Consider the following 25,020-nt stretch of genomic DNA (forward strand, 5'->3'; position numbering starts at 1 on the left):
ATAGTGGGAGAAGAACAAAGTGCCTTTGTACCTGGACGTAATATAACCAATAACGTTCTAGTGGCCTTTGAGAGTGTGCACACAATGAGAAGAAGAAAGAAGGGCAAAAACTACTCGTGTGCGGTGAAGCTCGATATGATGAAAGCTTATGACCGTGTGGAATGGCATTATTTGCAAGCAGTGATGCAGCGACTTGGGTTTAGTCACAATTTTACTGCGTTGATCATGAAGTGTGTGACTTCGTTCAGATTCTCAGTGAAGGTAAATGGGGAGCTACTTCCAGTTTTCCACCCCTTGAGAGGACTTAGGCAGGGGGATCCAGCGTCACCCTTCCTTTTCTTGTTGTGTGCTGAAGGACTAACATCTTTGCTGAACAACTATGGCTCTTTTATTGACAGGGGTGTTAGAGCCTCGGTTAGATCACCTTGGATCAACCATCTCCTCTTTGCCGACGATTGTCTCATTTTTATCAGTGCGAAGGGAGAAAGTGGGGACCGACTTAATGAGATACTAAACATATATGCTATGTGCTCGGGACAAAGTGTTAACAAAGATAAGAGTGCAGTCTATTTTACTCCGAACACTCTGGCGGTAAGAAGGCAACAAATGAAACAGTGCCTTGGCATCTTTGTTGAAGCTTTCAGCGGCAGGTACCTTGGTTTACCAACGGCCGTCGGCAGGATTACCAGTGGCACGTTCGAGCACATTTGTGATCGGGCGAGGAGCAAGATGATGGGATACTCAGAGAGAGATTTGGCATGTGCGGGGCGAGAAATATTGTTGAAATCAGTCATTCAAGCGATACCAACCTTCAGTATGACTTGCTTCCGCTTAACAAAAAAGGTGTGCAAGAAGATTACATCTTGCATGGCCAGGTATTTCTGGAGTAGCAACATCGACAGACGTTTGATGCATTGGCTTTCATGGAAGAAGCTAGCCACCCCGAAAGAAGCAGGGGGATGGGGGTCAGGGATCTCAAGACCTTTAATCATGCTCTGTTGGGGAAGCACGACTGGAGGTTCATGATACACCCGGAGAGTTTATGTTCTCGAGTTATGAAATCGAGATACTTCCCAGATTCAGACTTCATGACTGCTACAATCCCGAAGACGACGTCACCTATCTGGAGGGCGATTGTTGCAGGCCGCAAGGCATTGAAGCTTGGGCTGATCAAGAGGGTGGGAGATGGCTCCACGATTTCCATCTGGGAGGATAAGTGGATCCCGGACTCCATTTCGATGTCTCCTATGGTAAAACCTGATAACACACCTCTTGTTTTAGTGAATGAGCTAATTGACCAGGTTAATTGGACATGGCAACATGAGCTTGTTCGTGCAACCTTCCTAGCACCGGATGCCCAAGCAATCCTAAATATCCCGTTACGCAATGGTGGAGGAGAGGATTTTTTAGCGTGGGCCTTTGAATCCACTGGAATCTACACTGTCAAATTAGCATACTGTACTCTTGTGACTCACAAAGAGCGACTAGCTCGAGAGGAAGGGACGGATATGGGTACCTCACAGACGGAACGACAACTATGGAATTCCTTATGGAAGTTAAAGGTTATACCTAATGTGCGAGTTTTCTGGTGACGTGTGTTGAATAAGATTCTGCCAGTTGAAGAGACTCTAAAACACAGACATATCATACAATTGGATCGATGCAACGTTTGCCTTGCTATGGGAGAGGATCTGATGCATGCATTGATACATTGTACACATGCAAAGCACTTCTGGAATGAAGCAGAGGCTTTATTTGATTTTCATCTACCACGTCTGCACCCTGACACTTGGTCCAGGGATATCATATGTGACAGCAGGTTTGCAGAGGATGAAAGGGCAAAAATCATTACAGTTATGTGGGCTATCTGGCATTCGCGCAACCGATGGGTACATGATCAAGAAAGACTCGATCCTGGTAATGAAGTGAGAAAGATTAGAGAAGATCTTGCACTTCTGGAGCTACCCAGGAAGCAAGCTTCGATTTTACCTGGATATGGATGGCGGCCACCTGAGGATGATATTGTCAAGATTAATTGTGATGGAGCCATTGATACACTCTCTGGCAAGGGAGGAGCAGGTGGAGTGGCGCACTCGGCGTCCAGTCTACTGGGCACGTGGTGCAAGCCACATCTTGGGGTTACAGACCCATTGATCGTGGAGGCACTAGCCCTCCGGGAAGGAGTCATTTTCGCCAATTTGCGAGGCCTCAAGCGAGTGACGATGGAAACTGATTGCTTGGCTTTTGTGAACTTGTGGAAATCTCGCCATGCAGATCGTTCTGCTGTGGCACCTATTCTTGATGAAATTGGAGAGCTGTCTTTAGATTTTGATTACTTTGTAATTCAGCATGTACTAAGGACAGCCAACATGGCGGCCCATCTGTGTGCAAAACGTGCTTGCACACTCTTGGTGACTGAATGTTGTCTGCACCTGACCCCCTCGTTCTTGGTTAGCTGCCTGTTAGCAGACTAGAATGCTTTTGTTGAATAAAAGCTCTCAGATATTTCCCTCAAAAAAAAAAAAAAATAAGAAAAAAAGATAATTAAATAAGGAAGAAAGAGAAAGAAAAGTTGAATTTCCCTCATGATCTCCTAATGCACATAGCAATTTTGAAGAGAAAAGTAGGCTTTAGATGGTCTGTCAGGTGAAGTTGCAGCCACGCCCTCGAAGTAGGAGTGCCAGATTTGACTTCTTCGTCCGCTGGCGCGAGGCTGTTGTCGACACAGGGCGTCAGCGCGATAAGGTGATGAAATACGAACTCACAGGCTCGCTCAAGTTACGAACGCAATACGCGTGGGACAGCGATGGCATATCATATCGCCTTGAAGTGGCGGCGGCAACGTAGGCCAGATTGTAGACCTGGATCTTCAAGTGTGGAAATCTAAAAAGAATTGTTAAGCACAATAATCCATTAAGGGCCGCATATATGCACTAGTAGTAATAGCATCAGACCACTTGGGATTTGACGGTCTACACAAGGGTTAGAATATAGCAAAGCTGAAGCCAACTAGTAGTAGCACGTGAGGGCGCAGATCATGAAAGACAAACCATTACAACTTGATTAAATAATAAGGAGGAAGGAGGATGGATGGAAACTTCCCTGCATGCCGCCGCCGATCAGGACTATTGTCAGACGGCCCTCCTGTACTGTTTCTGCGTGGGGACGGGCAACACGCTCGCTATCTCCTCGGCTGGCATGTGTTGCTGCTCAGATTGCCCCATAATCTCCGCGTTGATCCGTGCAGCGAGGCTGCTGTTTACACGCACGGCTTTCCAAGACCTTAATGGCCTATGGGTAACTCGGATCGAAGGTATCCTCAAACGACGGATATGGCAGCCGCCGCACAAAACCTTTTGGATTCTGATCTGACTACGAACAACATAGCAAAACGTGATAGCAAGGATTTCGCAAAAGAGAAAATAAACATGAAAGTGACTGAAAAAATATCACCTGATCATCCCATCGATCCGTGACGATCATCCGGCAGGCTCTCAATGAAAGCACCAATGTTGGTTCAATATCCGACGTATCTCGTAGTAGGGGTCCTAAGCTAGGCGTCTTGGAGCGATGGTAACATGGACACGGGGTTTTACTGAGCTTCGGGCTCTCTTGATGAGATAATACCCTACATGTTGTTTTTGATTGTATTCATATGGGTGTAGTACAGAGTACACGTATCTACCACGAGATTGTAGAAATGAATATGAGATTGTCCATTGACTAGCCTGACCTCGGTTTATATAAGACACCGGAGGCCTAGGGTTTAGGAGAGTGCTTGTCTTGGGCGCCAAGTCTTGTGGAGTCTTCCTTGTATGCGGCAGGGGTTGTCCGAACTGGCCCATGAGTATGCGGCCATGGGGGTCCTCGGCCCAATCTAGCTGATTGGGAGACGACGTGGTGAGTATCCCCTAGTCCAGGACACCATCACCCGTGCCTAATAGCTACTTCGGACTCGTGAAGCGGCTGGTAGCTGCCTGCCCTCGGCTTGATGCTATTAAGCGGTCAGTCTGCATTGAAGGTGCACGGATGGCTTTTGCCCGCGCCAAGACGCACTGGGCGAAGATGGATGCCACAAAGTTGATAACCGAGGGTCCGCCCGAGGGCAAGGAGCATCGCAGGCCCGAAATGTACTATGACAGTGTTATGAAGGGATCCCGCCTTGTGGCGGAGCAATGTTCTAAGGATATCATTTTCCCTTGAAAGCAATATTTTATCCTGTCATGTAATATTGAACAAGGTCTTTGTGTAATGTAATGCTTGTTATTTAAATTTTTACCTCCTGTGCGGCCGTTTATAAAATCTGAGAGTTGACTAGTCGTCGGCTTCTGCCCCCACGTAGCTAGTACAGGGGTGTTCGGGATAAATCTAGACAGTCTTTATCCAAATGTGTGGTCCTTTAAGGAGGTGTTTAGCACAACGAACAAGGCAATCGGACTATACGGCTTTATCACCCTCACTTAGCCATAGGAGTTCTATAATTTTAAATTTTGGCGTAGCCCCTGGCATTCGGAAGGCTGAAGTTGGGGCGCTATACACGCCTAATCGGACAAAAACCGATTCCTCACATAAAGCGGAGAAAATCTCTAATGATTTGAAGACCTCTCAAACAGCAGACCAACTCTCACCGCATCATGACAGTCAGTTTTCGGCTTTCCCTACTGAGGTGCTCGTCCGGAAGAACCGGGACACAATCGCAGTAGTTCTCCTTTTACTACCCTAGTCGATATAGCGGAACATAGGGTAGCAAGCACAGGAGCCAGGCAATCCAACTACTGACCAAAGACATGATTCGGAGTCGATGCATATAATGTTATAAGTTCGGGGTGTCGAACTATGCTATAAAAGTGTTCGGACTTTCTTGCTGTGTTATGGGGTACACTGAAGCCCCTGGCAAATTAAGTCGTACCAGAATGTATGGGTGCAATTAAAAATAAATGGACAAGGAAAAATCTAAATAATGGGCAAACGTTGCAGATTATTTTTCGTTGTAAGTTGATTGATACGTCAAGGCGTATCTATACAAAGTAGTGCAATAAGCAAGTAAGGCTATTAACATGCCACGACCAAGAGCGAGCTGCGTGCGGGTATTTAAAACAGGTATGACGATCGTTAGCAAAGACCACCTAGGTATTCCCTTGTATGTTTGAGCCCCTAGCTTTCTTGGCGTATACGTCCTGCTACGCGTCCGATGAGCATGTTTATTAGAAAAGACCTTGAAAGGTGAGAAAACCTGAAAGAAAGAGAAAAAGTGAGGGTAAGCGGATCCGGAGCGGTTGAGCCGCATTGTGGGCCGCGGTCTAGTTGTGACTCCGTCCATGCCCATGGTATTTTAAGTGCGTAGTTGTGTACACGCGGCATGAATTTCGCCGCTTTGTTGGGGCTGGGACGAAGGCCGTATTGCTAGATGAGCTCTGGACGAGCCGGATGGTCCTATTGCAGATTAGTGCGGACCCGCTTGACAGTGTCCGGGGGCTTTATTGCCGAATTGAGGTTTTGCCTAAGGAGGCTATTCTGTACTTCTGCTGCAAGGGCCGCGGTGTGCTCATCGGTCTGGATGGATCGTGCTACGTCTTGAGCTTGCGTTGGTTTTCCTTGAAGAGGAAAGGGTGATACAACAATAGTAGCATAAGTATTTCCCTCAGTTTTTGAGAACCAAGGTATCAATCCAATAGGAGGCTCCTCAAAGTCCCACGCACCTAAGAAACAAACAAGAACTCGCAACCAACGCAATAAAGGGGTTGTCGATCCCTTCAAGGCCACTTGCAAAAGTGAGATCTGATAGAGATAATATGATAAGATAAATATATTTTTGGTATTTTATAATATAGATTGAAAAAGTAAAGATGCAAATAAAAGTAGATTGAAAGCTTATATGATAAAAGATAGACCCGGGGGCCATAGGTTTCACTAGTGACTTCTCTCAAGATAACATAAGTATTATGGTGGGTGAATAAATTACTATCGAGCAATTAATAAAAAAGCGAATAATTATGAGATTATCTAGACATGATCATGTATATAGGCATCACCTCCGTGACAAGTAAACCGACTCCTGCTTGCATCTACTACTATTACTCCACACATCGACCGCTATCCAGCATGCATCTAGAGTATTAAGTTCATAAAGAACAGAGTAACACATTAAGAAATATGTCATGATGTAGAGGGATAAACTCATGCAATATGATATAAACCCCATCTTTTTATCCTCGATGGCAACAATACAATACGTGCCTTGCTGCCCCTGCTGTCACTAGGAAAGGACACCGCAAGATTGAACCCAAAGCTAAGCACTTCTCCCATTGCAAGAAAGATCAATATAGTAGGCCAAACCAAACTGATAATTCGAAGAGACTTGCAAAGATAACTTAATCACACATAAAAGAATTCGGAGGAGATTCAAATATTTCTCATAGATAAACTTGATCATAAACCCACAATTCATCGGATCTCGACAAACACACCGCAAAAAGAGTTACATCGAATAGATCTCCAAGAAGATCGAGGAGAACTTTGTATTGAGATTCAAAGAGAGAGAAGAAGCCATCTAGCTAATAACTATGGACCCGAAGGTCTGTGGTAAACTACTCACAACTCATCGGAGAGGCCTTGGAGATGATGTAGAGGCCCTTCGTGGTCGATTCCCCCTTCGGTAGAGCGCCGACGAAGGCTCCAAGATGGGATCTCGCGGATACAGAAGGTTACGGTGGTGGAAATAGTTTTTCGTGATCGCTTCTGATGTTTTCGGGGTACATGGGTATATGTAGGAGGAAGAAGTAGGTCGGTGGACGATCGAGGGGCCCACGAGGGTGGGGGCACGCCCACGTGTAGGGGGCATGCCGGGCACCCTCGTGGTCGCCTCGCTTGTTTCTTGACTTCCACTCCAAGTCCTCTGGATCACGTTTGTTCCAAAAAGATCGCTCCTGAAGGTTTCATTCCGTTTGGACTCTGTTTGATATTCCTTTTCTTCGAAACACTGAAATAGGCAAAAAATAGCAATTCAGGCTGGGCCTCCGGTTAGTAGGTTAGTCCCAAAAATGATATAAAAGTGTAAGGTAAAGCCCATAAACATCCAAAACGGGTAATATAATAGCATGGAACAATCAAAAATTATAGATACGTTGGAGACGTATCAAGCATCCCCAAGCTTAATTCCTGCTCGTCCTCGAGTAGGTAAATGATAAAAATAGAATCTTTGATGTGGAATGCTACCTAGCATAATTCTCAATGCAATTTCCTTTATTGTGGCATGAATGTTTAGATCCAAATGATTCAAAATAAAAGTTCATATTGACATAAAAAATAGTAATACTTCAAGCATACTAATCAAAGCAATCATGTCTTCTCAAAATAACATGGCTAAAGAAAGTTCATCCCTACAAAATCATATAGTTAGGTCATGCTTAATTTTTGTCACACAAAAATGCTCCCATCTTGCACACCCCCGATGACAAGCCAAGCAATTGTTTCGTACTTAAATAATCTCGAACTTTTTCAACTTTCATGCAATACATGAGCGTGAGCCATGGATATAGCACTATGGGTGGAATAGAATATGGTGGTGGACATTGTGTGGAGAAGACAAAAAAATTCTCAAATTGACGAGGATAATCAACGGGCTATGGAGATGCCCATCAATTGATGTCAACATGAGGAGTATGGATTGTCATGCAACAGATGCACTAGAGCTATAAATGTATGAAAGCTCAACCAAAGAAACTAGTGGGTGTGCATCCAACTTGCTTGCTCACGAAGACCTAGGGCATTTTGAGGAAGCCCATCGTAGGAATATACAAGCCAAGTTCTATAATGAAAAATTCCCACTAGTATATATGAAAGTGACAACATATGAGACTCTCTATATGAAGAACATGGTGCTACTTTGAAGCACAAGTGTGGAAAAGAGATAGTAACATTGCCCCCCTTTTTATATATTTTTGGGCCTTTTTTTATTTGGCCTTTTTTTTGGCATTTCTCTTTTTATTTATTTTGGGGACAATGCTCTAATAATGATGATCATCACACTTCTATTTATTTACAACTCATGAATTACAACTCAAAACTAGAACAAGATATGACTCTATATGAATGCCTCCGGCAGTGTACTAGGATGGGTAATGAATCAAGAGTGACATGTATGAAAAATTATGCATGGTGGCTTTGCCATGAATACGATGTCAACTACATGATCATGCAAGGCAATATGACAATAATGATGCGTGTCAATGTCATGATGATGAACGGAAGGTGGAAAGTTGCATGGTAATATATCTCGGAATGGCTATGGAAATGCCATAATAGGTAGGTATGGTTGCTGTTTTGAGGAAGATATAAGGAGGTTTATGTGTGATAGAGCGTATCGTATCACGGGGTTTGGATGCACCAGCGAAGTTTGCACCAACTCTCAATGTGAGAAAGGGCAATGCACGGTACCGAAGAGGCTAGCAATGATGGAAGGGTGAGAGTGCGTATAATCTATGGACTCAACATGAGTCAAAAGAACTCATATACTTATTGCAAAAATCTACAAGTCATCAAAAACCAAGCACTACGCGCATGCTCCTAGGGTGATAGATTGGTAGGAAAAGACCATCGCTCGTCCCCGACCGCTACTCATAAGGATGACAATCCAAGAACACCTCATGTTTCAAATTTGTTACACAACTTTTACCATACGTGCATGCTACGGGACTTGCCAACTTCAACACAAGCATTCTTTAAATTCATAATCACCCAACTAGCATGACTCTAATATCACTACCTCCATATCTCAAAACAATTATCAAGTATCAAATTGATCATAGCATCCAATTCACTTCCTATGATAGTTTTTATTATACCCAACTTGGATGCCCATCATTCCAGGACCAATTTTATGACCATAGCAAATACCATGCTGTTCTAAGAGAGTCTCAAAATAATATAAGTGAAGCATGAGAGATAATAAATTTCTACAAAATTAAGCCACCGCCGTACTCTAAAAGATATAAGTGAAGCACATAGAGTATTCTAATAAATTCCAATCAAGTGGGTTTCTCCCAAAAGATGTGTACAGCAAGGATGATTGTGGAAAACTAAAAATCAAATACTAATATCATACAAGACGCTCCAAGCAAAACACATATCATGTGGCGAATAAAAATATAGCTCCAAGTAAAGTTACCGATAGACGAAGACGAAAGAGGGGATGCCTTCCGGGGCATCCCCAAGCTTAGGCTCCTTGTTATCCTTGAATATCTTGGGGTGCCATGGGCATCCCCAATCTTAGGCTCTTGCCACCCCTTATTCCATAGTCCATCAAATCTTTACCTAAAACTTGAAAACTTCACAACACAAAACTCAACAGGAAATCTCATAAGCTCCGTTAGTGCAAGAAAGAAAAACCACCACATAAGGTCCTGTAATGAACTCATTATTTATTTATATTGGTGTTAAACCTACTGTATTCCAACTTCTCTATGGTTCATACCCCTACATACTAGCCATAGATGCATCAAAATAAGCAAACAACACACGAAAAATAGAATCTGTCAAAAACAGAATAGTCTGTAGAAATCTGTAACTCTCAAATAATTATGGAACTGTAAAAATCCTACCAAAATAGAAAGTCCTGGGAAATTTGTCTATTGGTCTTCAGCAAAAAGAATCAACGCAAAATCACGTTTCTGTGAATTACTAAAATTATTTTTGTGCGTGCAAAGTTTCTGTTTTTCAGCAGAATCAAATTAACTATCACCATAGGTTATCCTATAGGTTCTACTTGGCACAAACACTAATTAAATGAAAACACATCTAAACAGAAGGTAGATGAAATATTTATTACTAAGCAGAAGCAAAAACTAAAATAAAATTGGGTTGCCTCCCAACTAGCGCTATCGTTTAACGCCCCAAGCTAGGCAAAAAAACGAGGATAGATCTAAGTAGTGCCATCTTTGGCATCTAATTCCTCAATAGAGAACTTATAATCTTTAGGGGTTTCTCCCTTTTTAGCAATGATTAAGCCCTTAGGCAAGAATTCAAGAAATTCATTTGTAGCAAAAGGTTCCTTAATGATAGAGAGACAATTGGGATGAACACTTATTGATTTGTGATCCGCATTTCCCTTATTAGAAGATTCACCCTTATTTTTAGGAACATAAATAAATTTGGTAGTTTTGGTAGGAGGATTTGGAGTGTTTTTCACGGATGAAAAGGCCGACCCTAAGTTGGTAATGATATCCTCAAGTTTACCAATTCTCGTAGAATCTAGATCTATTCTTTCATTAACTATAGGTTCTTTCTCTTTAAAAATTTCCAAAGTAGCTCCAACCCTAGATCCATATTGGGTAATTTGGTTATGAATCCTTTTTTCTAGATTTTTAATTAAATCAACAGTGGCAACTTTATTTTTAATAATTTCAAGCCCTTGCATCACGTGTTCTAGAGTCAAAATAGTCCCATTTACCAGGAGAGGTGGTGGGCCGAACAAATCTGACATAGCATTATAAGCATCAAAAGTGTGGCTATTCAAGAAATCCCCTCTGGTAATGGTATCGAGAATGCATCTATTCCAAGGGGTAATGCCTACATAAAAACTGTGAAGAAGAATGGAAGTAGAAAGCTTCCTAGTAGAACTATTTTGAGCATTGCAAATTCTATGCCAAGCATCTTTTAGATTTCTCCCTCCCTTTGCTTAAAATTAAGAGTTTCATATTCAGGAGTAATAACGAGGATAGGAGGACTAGCCATAACGATGAGATAAACGACTTAACACACGAGCACGAAAAAGGCAAGCGAAAAAGAGAGGAGATTGGGAAAAAGAGGGCAAATAACACGGCAAGGGTGAAGCGGGGGAGAGGAAAACGAGAGGCAAATGGCAAATAATGTAATGCGAGGGAGATGAGTTTGTGATGGGTACTTGGTATGTCTTGACTTGAGCGAAGACTTCCCCGACAACTGCGCCAGAAATTCTTCTTGCTACGTCTTGAGCTTGTGTTGGTTTTTCTTGAAGAGGAAAGGGTGATGCAGCAATAGTAGCGTAAGTATTTCCCCCAGTTTTTCAGAACCAAGGTATCAATCCAGTAGGAGGCTCCTCAAAAGTCCCACGCACCTACACAAACGAACAAGAACTCACAACCAACGCAATAAAGGGGTTGTCAATCCCTTCACGGCCACTTGCGAAAGTGAGATCTGATAGAGATAATATGATAAGATAAATATATTTTTGGTATTTTATAATATAGATTGGAAAAGTAAAGATGCAAATAAAAGTAGATTGAAAGCTTATATGATAAAAGATAGACCCGGGGGCCATAGGTTTCACTAGTGACTTCTCTCAAAATAGCATAAGTATTACGGTGGGTGAACAAATTACTGTCGAGCAATTGATAGAAAAGCGAATAATTATGAGATTATCTAGGCATGATCATGTATATAGGCATCACGTCCGTGACAAGTAGACCGACTCCTGCCTGCATCTACTACTATTACTCCACACATCGACCGCTATCCAGGACACATCTAGAGTATTAAGTTCATAAAGAACAGAGTAACGCATTAAGAAAGATGACATGATGTAGAGGGATAAACTCATGCAATATGATATAAACCCCATCTTTTTATCCTTGATGGCAACAATACAATACGTGCCTTACTGCCCCTTTTGTCACTGGGAAAGGACACCGCAAGATTGAACCCAAAGCTAAACACTTCTCCCATTACAAGAAAGATCAATCTAGTAGGCCAAACCAAACTGATAATTCAAAGAGACTTGCAAAGATAACTTAATCACACATAAAAGAATTCAGAGGAGATTCAAATATTTCTCATAGATAAATTTGATCATAAACCCACAATTCACCGGATCTCGACAAACACACAACAAAAAGAGTTACATCGAATAGATCTCCAAGAAGATCGAGGAGAACTTTGTATTGAGATTCAAAGAGAGAGAAGAAGCCATCTAGCTAATAACTATGGACCCGAAGGTCTGTGGTAAACTACTCACAACTCATAGGAGAGGCCTTGGAGATGATGTAGAGGCCGTCCATGGTCGATCCCCCCTCCGACGGAGCGCCGGCAAAGGCTCCAAGATGGGATCTCGCGGATACAGAAGGTTACATTGCTGGAAATACTTTTTCATGGTCGCTTCTAATGTTTTCGGGGTATATGGGTATATGTAGGAGGAAGAAGTAGGTCGGTGGATGCTCGAGGGGCCCACGAGAGTGGGGGGCGCGCCCAACTGTAGGGGGCGCGCCGGGCACCCTCGTGGCCGCCTCGCTTGTTTCTTGAATTCCACTCCAAGTCCTCTGGATCATGTTTGTTCCAAAAAGATCACTGCCGAAGGTTTCATTCCATTTGGACTCTGTTTGATATTCTTTTTCTTCGAAACACTGAAATAGACAAAAAAAAAAGCAATTCGGGTTGGGCCTCCGGTTAGTAGGTTAGTCCCAAAAATGATATAAAAGTGTAAAGTAAAGCCCATAAACATCCAAAGCGGGTAATATAATAGCATGAAATAATAAAAAATTATAGATACGTTGGAGACGTATCAGATCGCTCCATATTTCCATTGGCTGTTATAACACCGCGAGGTCCGGGCATCTTGAGCTTGAGGTAGGCGTAGTGCGGCACCGCATTGAAACAGGCAAATGCGGTTCATCCGAGCAGTGTGTGGTAACCACTACGGAAGGAGATGATGTCGAAGAGTAGCTCTTCGCTTTAGAAATTATCTAGGATCCGAAGTCCACTTCCAGTGTGATTGAGCCCTTGCAGCGGGCCTCTACACCTGGTATGACACCTTTAAAGGTGGTTTTGGTGGGTTTGATCCTTGATGGATCAATACCCATTTTGCACATTGTATCTTGATAAAGCAGGTTCAGGCTGCTGCCACCGTTCATTAGAACGCGTGTAAGGTGAAATCCATCGATTATAGGGTCAAGCACTAGTGCGGCTGAACCGCAGGTGACGGATACTGCTCGGATGGCCCCTTCGATCGAAGGTGATCGAACAGGAGGACCACGGGTTGTAGTTTGGGGCGACTGGCTCCATCGCGTAGACGTCCCTTAGTGCGCGCTTCCGCTCCCTTTTGGGGATGTGGCTAGCATATATCATGTTAACCGTTTTTACTTGGGGAGGAAACTTCTTCTGTCCCCCTGTATTCGGCGGCCGGGGTTCCTCGTCGTCGTCACTTGGTGATCCCTTTTCCTTGTTTTCAGTGTTTAACTTGCCGGCTTGTTTAAAGACCCAACATTCTCTGTTGGTGTGATTGGCTGGTTTATCGGGGGTGCCGTGGATTTGACATGGACGATTGAGTATGCGATCTAGACTAGACGGGCCCGGATTGTTTCGTTTAAATGGCTTTTTCTGTTGACTGGAGTTGGAGCCACTGAATCCGGCATTGACAGCCGTGTCTTCGGCGTTATCGCCATTGTTTCGACGCTTGTGTATGTTGCGTCGAGGCTTGCTATCTCTGGCTTCGGAAGTGCTGTGCTTACTTGAGGTGGTGTTGCTACGAGCTAACCAGCTATCCTCGCCCGCGCAAAAGCGAGTCATGAGCGTCGTGAGGGCTGCCATGGACTTCGACTTCTCTTGGCCGAGGTGTCGGGCGAGCCACTCGTCGCGGATGTTATGCTTAAAGGCCGCTAGGGCTTCAGCATCCGAACAGTCGACAATTTGGTTCTTTTTGGTTAAGAACCGAGTCCAAAATTTCCTGGCTGACTCTCCGAGCTGTTGGATTATATGACTTAGGTCATCGACATCTGGAGGTCGGACATAAGTGCCCTGGAAGTTGTCAAGGAATGCATCTTCCAGGTTCTCCCAACTGCCAATACTGTTTTCGGGCAGACTGTTGAACCAGTGCATGGCTGGTCCCTTGAGTTTTAGCGGGAGATACTTTATGGCATGGAGATCGTCGCTGCGGGCCATATGTATATGGAGAAGGAAGTCCTCGATCCATACCACGGGGTCTGTTGTTCCATCATATGATTCAATGTTTACGAGTTTAAACCCTTCTGGGAATTCATGTTCCATTACTTCATCAGTGAACCATAGGGAGTGCGCGGCGCCTCTGTGTTGGGCTACATCGCGACGCAGCTCGGATGGAGCCGGTCTACGGTATTCGGGCCGGACAGGTGTGTATTTATTATGACCGGCGTGGTGATCGTCGTTGCGCATTGGGGTGCACCCCCGCGATCTGTAGATCGATCTGGTTTGGCCTGCTCTGTTCTACAAGTCGCACCGCAGGTCATGTGTGTATCCCCGAGTTGTTGTGTTTCTATTTGTTCGGCGGCATGGTGCCGGCTGGTGTTCGGGCTGAATTGTCGCTTTGTCTCGACCACGCGGTGGTCGGTCGACCGCATTATATGCTGGCAGTGCTGGCTTCAACGCCTCGTCATCGAATTGAGGTAGCAATTTGTGCTTCGGGTAACTTTTGGTTGGGCTCGAGTCCGTATTCCTCGGCCGCCAGGACCTCAGTCCATCTATCTGTGAGCAGATCTTGATCAGCTTGAAGCTGTTGTTGCTTCTTCTTCAGGCTTCTTGTCGTGGCAATAAGGCGGCGCTTAAAGCGCTCCTGCTTGATGGGATCCTCTGGCACGATAAATTCTTCGTCGCCGAGGCTCACCTCGTCCTCGGAGAGAGGCATGTAGTTGCTGTCCTCCGAGTCTTCGTTCACGGCCTGTTCGTCGGGATTGGCTTGCCCATCTTCCCGTTCGGCCTGTTCGAAACTTGGCTTGGCGGGGTCTTCATTGTCTTCGGCATCGTCCGGAGTGCTGTTCTCTCTTGTGCCGGTATCGCTATTTTTACCATGGCGTGATTTAGAGCGGCGCCGCTGAAGTCGGCGCTTAGACTGCTTCTCAGGAAGTTTATCATCAGTTGCATCTTGTATGTCGTCGCCATTGTTTTCTTTGGGTGTATCCACCATGTATATATCGCATGAGGAGGTGGATGTCCAGCGCCCTGTGGGTGGTGGTTCCTGTTCTTCTCCGGCATCGTCATCGATATCGTTGATGTCTTTGGAGTCGAAATCAAGCATGTCGGCCAAATCATCGACAATGGCTATCAAATGGGTGGTGAGTGGGCAACAAAGTTCTTCCTCGTTCGCTTCCCACTCGAGCCGGACATAGTTCGGCCAGGAATCTCCTGACAAGGAGAGAGAATTTAATGAGTTTAACACGTAGCCTAGGGGCGAGTGTTGGAAGATGTCCGCGGAGCTGAACTCTAAGATCGGCGCCCAGTCAGACTTGATGGGTGCGGATTCACATGGTTCGGAGTCTGTAACCGGAAACGAGTCCAAGGCTCCGATGACACAGGCCTCGTTGGAGGTCAAATCTGTGTTCGGCTCTAGCACCGTCGAGTCCGCGGCTTTCGTGGCGGGGTTGAGCCTCCCGTCCTCGAATGGCGCGCTCTACTCTGGATCTAGGGCCAATGCGGCTACAGGTGCAATCTCCCGCATACCATCCGATGACAGATTTAGGTTGTGTTCATCGTGGCGGTGGGGCGCTGCTGTCATGGGCTCGAATCCCTCGAAGATCAAGTCTCCGCGGGTGTCGGCGGTGTAGTTCAAGCTTTCAAACCTGACCTGATGGCCAGGGGCGTAGCTATCGATCTGCTCCAGATGGCCAAGCGAGTTGGCACGCAGTGCGAAGCTGCTGAAAACGAAGATCTGTCCGGGGAGAAAAACTTCACCCTAGACCGCGTTGTTGATGATTGAAGGAGCCATCAAGCTTTATGGTGATGACACAGTGGAACTCTGAATGAAAGCACCAATGTCGGTGTCAAAACCGGCGGGTCTCGGGTAGGGGGTCCCGAACAGTGCGTCTAAGGCTAATGGTAACAGGAGGCGGGGGACACAATATTTACCTAGGTTCGGACCCTCTCGATGGAGGTAAATACCCTACTTCCTGCTTGATTGATCTTGATGATATGAGTATTACAAGAGTAGATCTACCACGAAATCATAGAGGCTAAACCCTAGAAGCTAGCCTATGGTTATGATCGTCCTCGTCCTACGGACTAAACCCTCTGGTTTATATAAACACCGGAGGGGGCTAGGGTTACACAGAGTCGGTTACAGAGAAAGTAATCTTCACATCCGAATCGCCAAGCTTGCCTTCCACGCAAAGGAGAGTCCTATCCGGATACGAGACGAAGTCTTCTATCTTGTATCTTCACATTCCAACCGTCCGGCATTCGCATATAGTCCGGCTGTTCCGAGGACCCCTTAATCCAGGACTCCCTCAGCCGTCGTGGCCACGCGCACACGAAATGGATTGGCACCCGCCGACGGGAGGTGGATGCCGCCGTTGTAGGGAAGAGTGACACTATGCTGCTGAGGCCATAGACGCCATGTCACTGGAGGTCACCACACCTCCTATGAATCCACCCCCCCCCCCCTCTCCACACATCTCGCTTGGATGCATAAAAAGATCCGGGAACCGTTGGGAGTCGCCGGTACAGCCGTCGCATGACCTCGCTGTGCATGGGTGGGGACTAGAAGAAGATAAGGTGATGGGAATAAGCGAGTGGGCGACGAGGTGAGAGGAAGATGCGAATGATTCTGAAATGCCGATGACCACGAGGCACAAAATTTGCTCCGTGATTCGTATTAATAATCCAACGACAGGAAGCGCGTTTGTGACGAGATTCTAAAAAATTGACATCAATTTTTATCGATTCCGTTATTTGATGATTTTAACATGTTTTAAGTTTAAAACATACTGTAATAATTTTGTGTAGCATAGCCAAGAGGGGAAAGGAAGGGAACAATCATTTCGATTCAGCCCATTCTGCATACACCTTCTCTCCTCTCCCACCGAAACCCTCCCCTCCGGAAAATCCCCCAAACTTTGGTTGGCCAAAATCATGGACGGAGATCGACGGATGCCGGCGGTCGCGGCCGCGGCCGCGGCCGCATCGACGGCATCGGTGCTTGACGACGACGACCTCCTCCGCGAGATCCTCCTCCGCCTCGGCTTCCCCACCTGCCTCGTCCGCGCCGCCCTCGTCTCCAAGCGGTGGCTCCTCCACGCCTCCGACCCGGCCTTCCTTCGCCGATTCCGCGAGCGCAACCCGCCCCGCCTCCTCGACTTCTGCCTCGGCTTCTCCGGCAGGTACCGGTTCGTGCCGTTCCCGCCGCAGCCCCCGGAGCTCGCCGCTCCCATTCGCCGGGCGACTTCCTCCTGCGCCGCCGCCTTCGCCCGCAGAATCCTGCCAATCAAGCACTGCCGGAACGGCCGCCTCATCATAGAGTTCTTCAACAAAGGCAGATTCGATTACTCCCTCGCTCCGCTGCTCGCCGGGGAGGCCGCGGCCGTCCTCCCGACGACCCCGCTACCCCACCTTGACTGGGACACCACTCAAGATAGATTCGTTGAGATGTTCTTGCCCGAGGATGGGGGCCGCAACGGCATCACCTTGCTGTATCTCTGGGCGGTCCGGCGAAAAGTGTACGCCGAGTTGTACGTCCTGGGATCCGGCGGATGGGGCGTCCCTGCCACCGCGGCAGAGATTGAGCTCTCGTTTGACGCAGACTTCCTTGAAATTCTACCACCCATCCATGGCAAGGTCTTCGTGGTGACCGACTCTCGGTACGCCCTGGGTTTAGATTTGGCAGCGGCGAGCTTCTTCACCCTTGAGTTCCCAGTTGGAGTGCGCCACAATTACAACCTCTCATGTGCGGAGGATTCCGGGCTCTATCTTGTCAGTGCAGACGGGTTTCAGCTCAGTGTGTGGCTCCATCCGATGTCGGGCGATGGCAATGGTGCAGGCTGGCTGCTGGTGGACACATTTTGTGTCCGTGAGGCTGAGGCTTGTGCACGTCTTGTAAGGGACCGTTGGATCCCTCCCGGTAATTATCTTGATGTTGCTGCGGTCGGGGACAATGCCGAATTTGTGTTCTTGGATCATACAGCAAGTGGCACTCTCTTTTATGTTCATCTGAGGAGCAGGGTAGTTGAGAAAGTCCATCAGAGGGTGCCAGAAAAATGCTATGAACCTCCCCAAATAGCTCTCTCTCCCACTGTGATGATCTGGCCGCCAATTTTCCCTGCACGAGAGGTAGGACATGATCAAGAGGAATGACCCCTCTGTGTTTGATCTTTGTAATATCTTCACTGGGTATGACTTCTGTAATAGAGAGGTATGTTTCTGACTGTGGTAATGGAAATTGATGAAAAATCAAAATTATGTGGATGGGTTTGGTTGCATCTCCTCTGACTAATGTATGCTATTTCACCGTGCTTAGTTCCTCTCCTTAGTTTGAAATGTGTTGAAACAATGTGTGCAAGTCTATCTGCTATTTGCCTGGAACTATTATATAGTACTCCCTCCTTCCATCTATATAGGGCCTAATGCGTTTTTGAAGACTGCCTTTGACTATTGACAAGATTAAAAAACTAGTGCCAATTTGATTAGGGCCTAAAATTAGTCTCGAAAAACGCATTAGGCCCTATATAGATGGAAGGAGGGAGTAGACTCTTTACATGTAATGGTTGCCAATTTGATTAACAGATACAAAGATTAGCTGATTCAAATGTGTAGAGTTTGTGTCACCGGCTAATAGTTGTAGTCTTGTAGGTTGGATCATAAGAACCTTTTTTCATTTCAATAAATAAAAACTAGTGCATTGCAAGAGACCAAGCAGAACTGCATTGAATCTTCTAAACTTGATCGCAGTGTATATAACATACTCGTTGTGTGAAGACTCGGTAACGAAGATTTTCTGGTAGTGATCAGTAGTGCAGAAAAACTTTGAAAGATGACCATGTAAAAATGACAAGCATCAACTGGAAGAGAAATACCTGAAAGTACAACTTGTGGCAAGCTTCATTTCTGTTACGGACAGGGATGGCTCAAACGATAAGACAAGTTATGCATGTGTTGTGATGTACTCCCTCCGTTCCTAAATATAAGTCTTTGTAGAGATTCAACTATGAACTACATACAAATGTATATAGATGCATTTTAAGTGTGGATTCATTCATTTTGCTCCGTATGTAGTCCATCCAGTTGAATATCTACAAAGACTTACATTTAGGAACGGAGGGAGTACATTTTTATTCGCATTAAACCTGACTTCTGTTTTCCAAATTTTATGTCCACAAAGCTATAATCCACCCATCATCACTAGTTCACTACTATTAGTTCTAAGGGAAAATTTGATAGATGTCATTAGATGAAGTTTTCACCCAATGCCGTCCATACAAAATGGGATGAATATCTCTCCCATTATGATGATCTATCTTCCTGTCTTCCTGGCACGGAACGTAGGACATGATCAAGAGGAATGACCCCCCTGTGTTTGATCTTTGTGATATCTTCACTTTTGGGTACAACTTCTGTAATAGAAAGGTATGACTAATGTATTCTATTTCACCGTGTTTAATTGCTCTCTTTGGTTTGAGACGTGTTTGCATGCATAGAATTTGTCATGGCTGTCGAAACAACGTATGCAGCTCTCCGCTATTTGCACAATACAAGATATATAGTATATTCTTGCATGTACTGTTACCAACTTGATTAACAGATACTGAGCTTAGCAATGCAAATGTGTAGAGTTTATATCAGACTCACAGCCATATAACACTGGGTGTTGCAGTCATGTAATATTGATCTTAATAACCTCTGTCATTTATGTTAAAGGAAATTGAAGTCTACAGAAGTGTATTGTGAGATATCCACCCGAACTGCACTGAATCTTCTAAGCTTGACCTCAGTGTGTATAAGATATTGCCGAAATGAAGTCTTATGGCAATGAAGATTTTATCATAGTGATCAGTAGTGTAAAAACAAAACCTGTGGAAGACAGGCAAGTAGAAATGAGGAGCCGCAACTGGAACAGAAATGACTGAAAGTACAACTTTTGGCAAGGAAGCTTCATTTGTGTTCCGGAAGGGATGGCTCAGACGATACAACAAGGTGAGCATGTTGAATGTTAGTTGTGATATCCATCTGCCACATTAAAACTTATTTCTCCGAATTTTTTTGTCCAATCCATCCATCATCACTAGTTCACTACTAATAGTTCTAGGCGTGATCGTTAGGTTGATCTGGAGCTAGTTCTCTACTTAATGTTGTGCTATCCATTAGACAAAGGGGTTTTAGGTGTGATGCATGATTTCGACATCTCCACACTATTGATATTCCTTCTCACACACAAATGCAAAAACAGGCTATTAGAGTTTATCTAAACCTAGCTTATCAGGAACCTCTGGGATCATCAGCTGAAGCATTGATTCAATTGATACAACCAAAGTTCAGCCTATCTTGAATCTTTTGATTCTTCACACCATTTTTCTATGTATGATTCTAACAACAAAAGTCCAACCTGTCCCGAATCTTGATTCTTCTTCATCTTACTTATTCGAGACACTATTAAAAAATATCAAGGATCAGCCACTCTCCTGGTCATAGCAAACTGTATGATTTTGGCCTCTACCAAAAGCAAAGATAAGAAAAGCTGGTAGCTAGAATAGAACCTTTAGACAGAGAACATATATTCTTCCTGATTAGCCACATCTCATAGCGATTCCCTTGCACCTCAATTAAGCATGCAATCCTGCGCCGACCACTCCCGCCTCTTTACCCGACACAGCTAGTCATCTACAAATAAGCACGGTTGGGTCATCAGTTCATCACCATCATCCAACTCCAAGAAACAACAGCCCACAGCAAGCTCAAGTGAAGTGAGCTGATCAGATCGATCGATCACAATTCACAAAGCCCCAACAAACAACAGCCTACAGGCTAGCCAATTCACTCGATCAGCAATGGCGGACCGGGTGGCGAAGCTGGCGTCGCAGCGTGCGGTGGTGATCTTCGGGGTGAGCAATTGCTGCATGTGCCACGTGGTGAAGACACTCTTCACAGAGATGGGCGTGAGCTGGATGGCGCACGAGCTGGACAAGGACCCCCACGGGAAGGACGTCGAGAGGGCGCTCGCCGGCATTGTCGGACGGAGCCCGCCCGTGCCGGCGGTTTTCATTGGCGGCAGGCTCGTCGGAACCACCGACCAGGTCATGACGCTGCACCTCGGCGGCCAGCTTGTGCCGCTGCTCCGCCAGGCTGGCGCCCTCTGGCTCTGAAGAGTCAATGACAGCAGTGGCTGATGCGTGTGCGCAGTTATGTGTGATCGCAGCCTCGAAATCAAGCTAAGCTAGTGATCATGTAGCGGATCTACATAATTTTGGAAAGGTCATTATCAAACATATTAACGATCATGATTTTTCAGTTTGACCTCTTGTTGTCATATGACAGAAGCAATGGATGCTTTGTGATGAGCATCCTGAGCAATATTAAAGGAGCTTATGCTTATCTTATCTTGTCGCTGCTTAATTTGATGTTTTGCTTAATTTAGCCTACTGTTGTGCTAAGACCTTGAGAGAATCCACGGTATATATAATGCTCCTCAGTAAATGGAGAATATAATGTCATATCGTACATGTTTTTCTTGGAGCTATATAATGGTAGTAGATAATAGGAGGTAGATGCACTAATTCAGGGAGGTTAGTATGTTGAGGTAGATGCACTGGTCCAGTAGCTCGGTATGGTACGAGCTAAAAAGAAGGATCTACCTAGGCTGCATTTGGCTTATGGCATCGCAGCTTGTTAGGCCAAAAAATGTTTTTCTACTCTAAGGTGAATGCTGTCGATGGCGGGAGGTAGGGCAGTCCCTGGGCCAGGGTGTCCTTTATTTCCCTTTTCAAACCCCATGGAAACTCCGAATACATGCGTCATCCTAAGTACAGACACACCGATTCGGTGTTATTTGTGTAACCCTTTATTTTGTATACGTTTGTTGCTAATTTCCGTTGCATATTAACAAATAAGTACTGTATATTGCAACGCCATTCAGTAACCACAAACTGAGTGGGTTTAGATAGTAGTTGATATAAAGGTCTAAAAGATTCTTTTTTTTGATAAAAAGGTCTAAAAGATATGGTAGGTCAAGAACTCAAGATTAACCCTTCTTATTCTATACGGTCTTTTCGGTAATCTCATACCTATCACGGAGAAATTAACAGATATGTCAAGGCTTCTTCTGTAACAAAGTGAAAAGGTGTTTTTCACTATCAAGTTTGCACACTAGCTAGTTTGACAGTGTAATGTAATCCTGGTATCCATGCATAAGATTGGTGGTCATTTTTGGGAAGTTTTTACCCGTATTTGTTGAAAGTGCTATCCCACATGACATAGCTTATCATCACATCCTGAATAGGAAGGTATGTTGCTGATGAGATAATGGAAGGGGCAGCCCCAGTGCATGTAGCTCCCGCTTGCGCAGGGTCTGGGGAAGGGTCCGACCACTTTGGGTCTATTGTACGCAGCCTTTCCCTACATTTCTGTAAGAGGCTGTTTCCAGGACTTAATGGAAATTGATGAGAAATCAAATTTAGCTGGATGGGTTTGATTGGATCTCCTCTGATTAATGTATGTTGCTGACGAGGTAATGGAAATTGATGAGAAATCAAAATTATCTGTATGGGTTTGATTGGATCTCCTCTGATTAATGTATGTTATCACTGTGTTTAATTCCTCTCCCTGGTTTGAAACATGTTTGCATGCATAGAATTTGTAATGCCTGTCAAAATTATGTGTGCAACTGTATCTGGTATTTGCCCGATATTCAAAATATAGTAGATTCTTGCATGTACTGGTCACCAACTTGATTAGCAGATACTGAGCTCAGCAATGCAAATGTGTAGAGTTCATGTCACAGACTCACATCCGTAGAACACTAGGTGTTGTAGTCATTTATTTAAGATTGATCTTTATAACATTTGTCATTTCAGTAAAAGAACGTTAAGTTTACAGAAGTGTATTTGGAGATATCCACCAGAACTATACTGAATCTTCTAAAGCTTGACTGCAGTGTGTATAGACTTGTCAGTAATGAAGAATTTGTGTTTTTCAGCCAAAACAGGAGCTCTGCCTTTGCATTGAAGATAAGGAATTTATCGTAGCGTAAAAAAAAATCTTTGGAGGACAGGTAAGTAGAAATGAGGAGCAGCAACTGGAACATGAATGACTAATAGTACAACTTGTGGCGAGGAAGCTTCATTTGTGTTCTGGAAGGGATGGCTCAGACGATACAAGGTGAGCATGTTGAATGCTAGTTGTGATATCCATCTTCCACATTAAAACTTATTTATTTTTTCCAAGAAACTTTGTCCAATCCATCCACCATCACTATTTCACAAGTAGTTCTAGCTAGGGGAGATCGTTACGCGTGATCTGGAGCTGGTTCTCTAAATTTTGTGGTTTCCATTAGATAAAGGGGTTTTATATGTGATGCATCATGTCCACAAACTCCACACCAATGGTATTCCTTGTCACGCACAAATAGCAAAAAACAAGGAATTCGAGTGTATCTAACTTAGCTTATCAGGAAACTGTTGAATCATCAGCTGAATTATTGATTCAATTGATATCACCAAAGTTTAGCCTCTCTCGAATCTTGATTCTTCACACAATTTTTCTATATATGATGCTAACAACAAAAGTTCAGTCTGTTTCGAATCTTGATTCTTCTTTAAAAGTATCAAAGGTCAGCCACTCTCCTGGACATAGCTAACTGTATGATTTTGGCCCCTCCCAATTCCCAAAAGCAAAGATTACAAAAGGTGGTAGAATAGAACCTTTAGACAGAGAACATATATTCTACCCGATTAGCCACATCTCATAGCGATTCCCTTGCACCTCAGTTAAGCGTGCAATCCTGCGCCGACCACTCCCTCCTCTTTACCCGCCGCAGTCATCTATAAATAAGCACCGTTGGGTCATCACCATCATCCAACTCCAAGAACACAACAGCCTAGAGCAAGCTCAAGTGAAGTGAGCTGATCAGATCGATCAATCACAAATCCCCAAGAACAACAGCCTACTTGCTACCCACCAATTCGCTCGATCAGCAATGGCGGACAGAGTGATGAAGCTGGCGTCGCAGCGGGCGGTGGTGATCTTTGGGGCGAGCAACTGCTTCATGTGCCATGCAGTGAAGACGCTGTTCACAGAGCTGGGCGTGAGCTGGACGGTGCACGAGCTGGACAAGGACCCCCGCGGGAAGGACGTCGAGAGGGCGCTCGTTGGCATGGTCGGACGGAGCCCGCCCATCCCAGCCGTCTTCATCGGCGGCAGGCTTGTCGGCACCACCGACCAGGTCATGACACTGCACGTCGGTGGCCAGCTCGTGCCGCTCCTCCGCCAGGCCGGCGCCCTCTGGCTCTGAAGAGTCAAGGACAACAGTGGCTGATGCGTGCGTGCAGCTATGTGTGATCGCAGCCTCGAAATCGAGCTAAGCTAGTGATCATATAGTGCGTGCACTGCAGTGCAGCTACATAATTTTGGAAAGGTCATCAAACATATTAACGGTCATGATCTTTCAGTTGTACCTTTTGTTGTCATAAAAAGAGTAGAAAGGAAGCTTTGTAAGAGATAAGCATCCTGAGCAATATTAAAAGAGCTTATGCTTATTATCCTGTCGTTGCTTAACTAATTTGATGCTTTGCTTAATCTGGATGGCTGTTGTGCTAAGGCTGTAAGAGAATCCACGGTATATATAATGCTCCTCGGCAAATGGAGAATATAGTGTCATATCTGTTGGAATTATTAGAATTTATTAGACTTTTAGTTGTACCTCTCAATGTGCATCGAGACGTGAGACAGCAGGCCTTCGAAGTCCTGCCTCTTGCTGTACGGGAGAGAGACAATTAGGTTTTTAGAGAGCCCCCTAGCGCAACTGTTGAATCTTCCTTTATCGTGGCTGAGAACGACGGCTATTTCCCCAACGTCGATCCCCTCCTCGGCGATATAACGAATGGTGCACCAACATCTTCTTCCATCGCACTGTACGTCTTCTCTCTTTTGTTAGGGTTTTTCATCTCGTTTACTGCTTTTATCTATTGATGTGGATATTATCTTTGTTGTTATGTACTCAATTGCATGACTACTTACATCACTTTGCTACTTGATTCGGTTATCATCTCTATTATGATTAGCATGTTTTATCTACCGTCTTTCTGGTTTTTCTAGATCAAATTT

At 44.9% G+C, this 25,020-nt stretch overlaps 3 protein-coding genes across 3 annotated transcripts; all 3 read left to right on the forward strand.

The window, feature by feature from the left end:
* Positions 1–16,768: 16,768 nt before the first annotated feature.
* On the forward strand, positions 16,769–18,174 carry LOC123066432 (uncharacterized). The gene has a single exon (XM_044489520.1). It carries the CDS (start codon positions 16,846–16,848, stop codon positions 18,061–18,063), a length of 1,218 nt encoding a protein of 405 aa, XP_044345455.1. The 5' UTR covers positions 16,769–16,845; the 3' UTR covers positions 18,064–18,174.
* Positions 18,175–19,020: 846 nt separating this feature from the next.
* Positions 19,021–22,627, forward strand: LOC123072284 (putative glutaredoxin-C2). Its single transcript, XM_044495850.1, has one exon. The coding sequence runs from the start codon at positions 20,751–20,753 to the stop codon at positions 21,063–21,065; it is 315 nt and encodes a 104-aa protein (XP_044351785.1). The 5' UTR covers positions 19,021–20,750; the 3' UTR covers positions 21,066–22,627.
* Positions 22,425–24,561, forward strand: LOC123072285 (putative glutaredoxin-C2). Its single transcript, XM_044495851.1, has one exon. It carries the CDS (start codon positions 23,894–23,896, stop codon positions 24,206–24,208), a length of 315 nt encoding a protein of 104 aa, XP_044351786.1. The 5' UTR covers positions 22,425–23,893; the 3' UTR covers positions 24,209–24,561.
* The last annotated feature ends 459 nt before the right edge of the window (positions 24,562–25,020 follow it).

The sequence above is a fragment of the Triticum aestivum genome, chromosome 3B, assembly GCF_018294505.1.
Source record: "Triticum aestivum cultivar Chinese Spring chromosome 3B, IWGSC CS RefSeq v2.1, whole genome shotgun sequence".
Lineage (NCBI taxonomy): Eukaryota > Viridiplantae > Streptophyta > Magnoliopsida > Poales > Poaceae > Triticum > Triticum aestivum.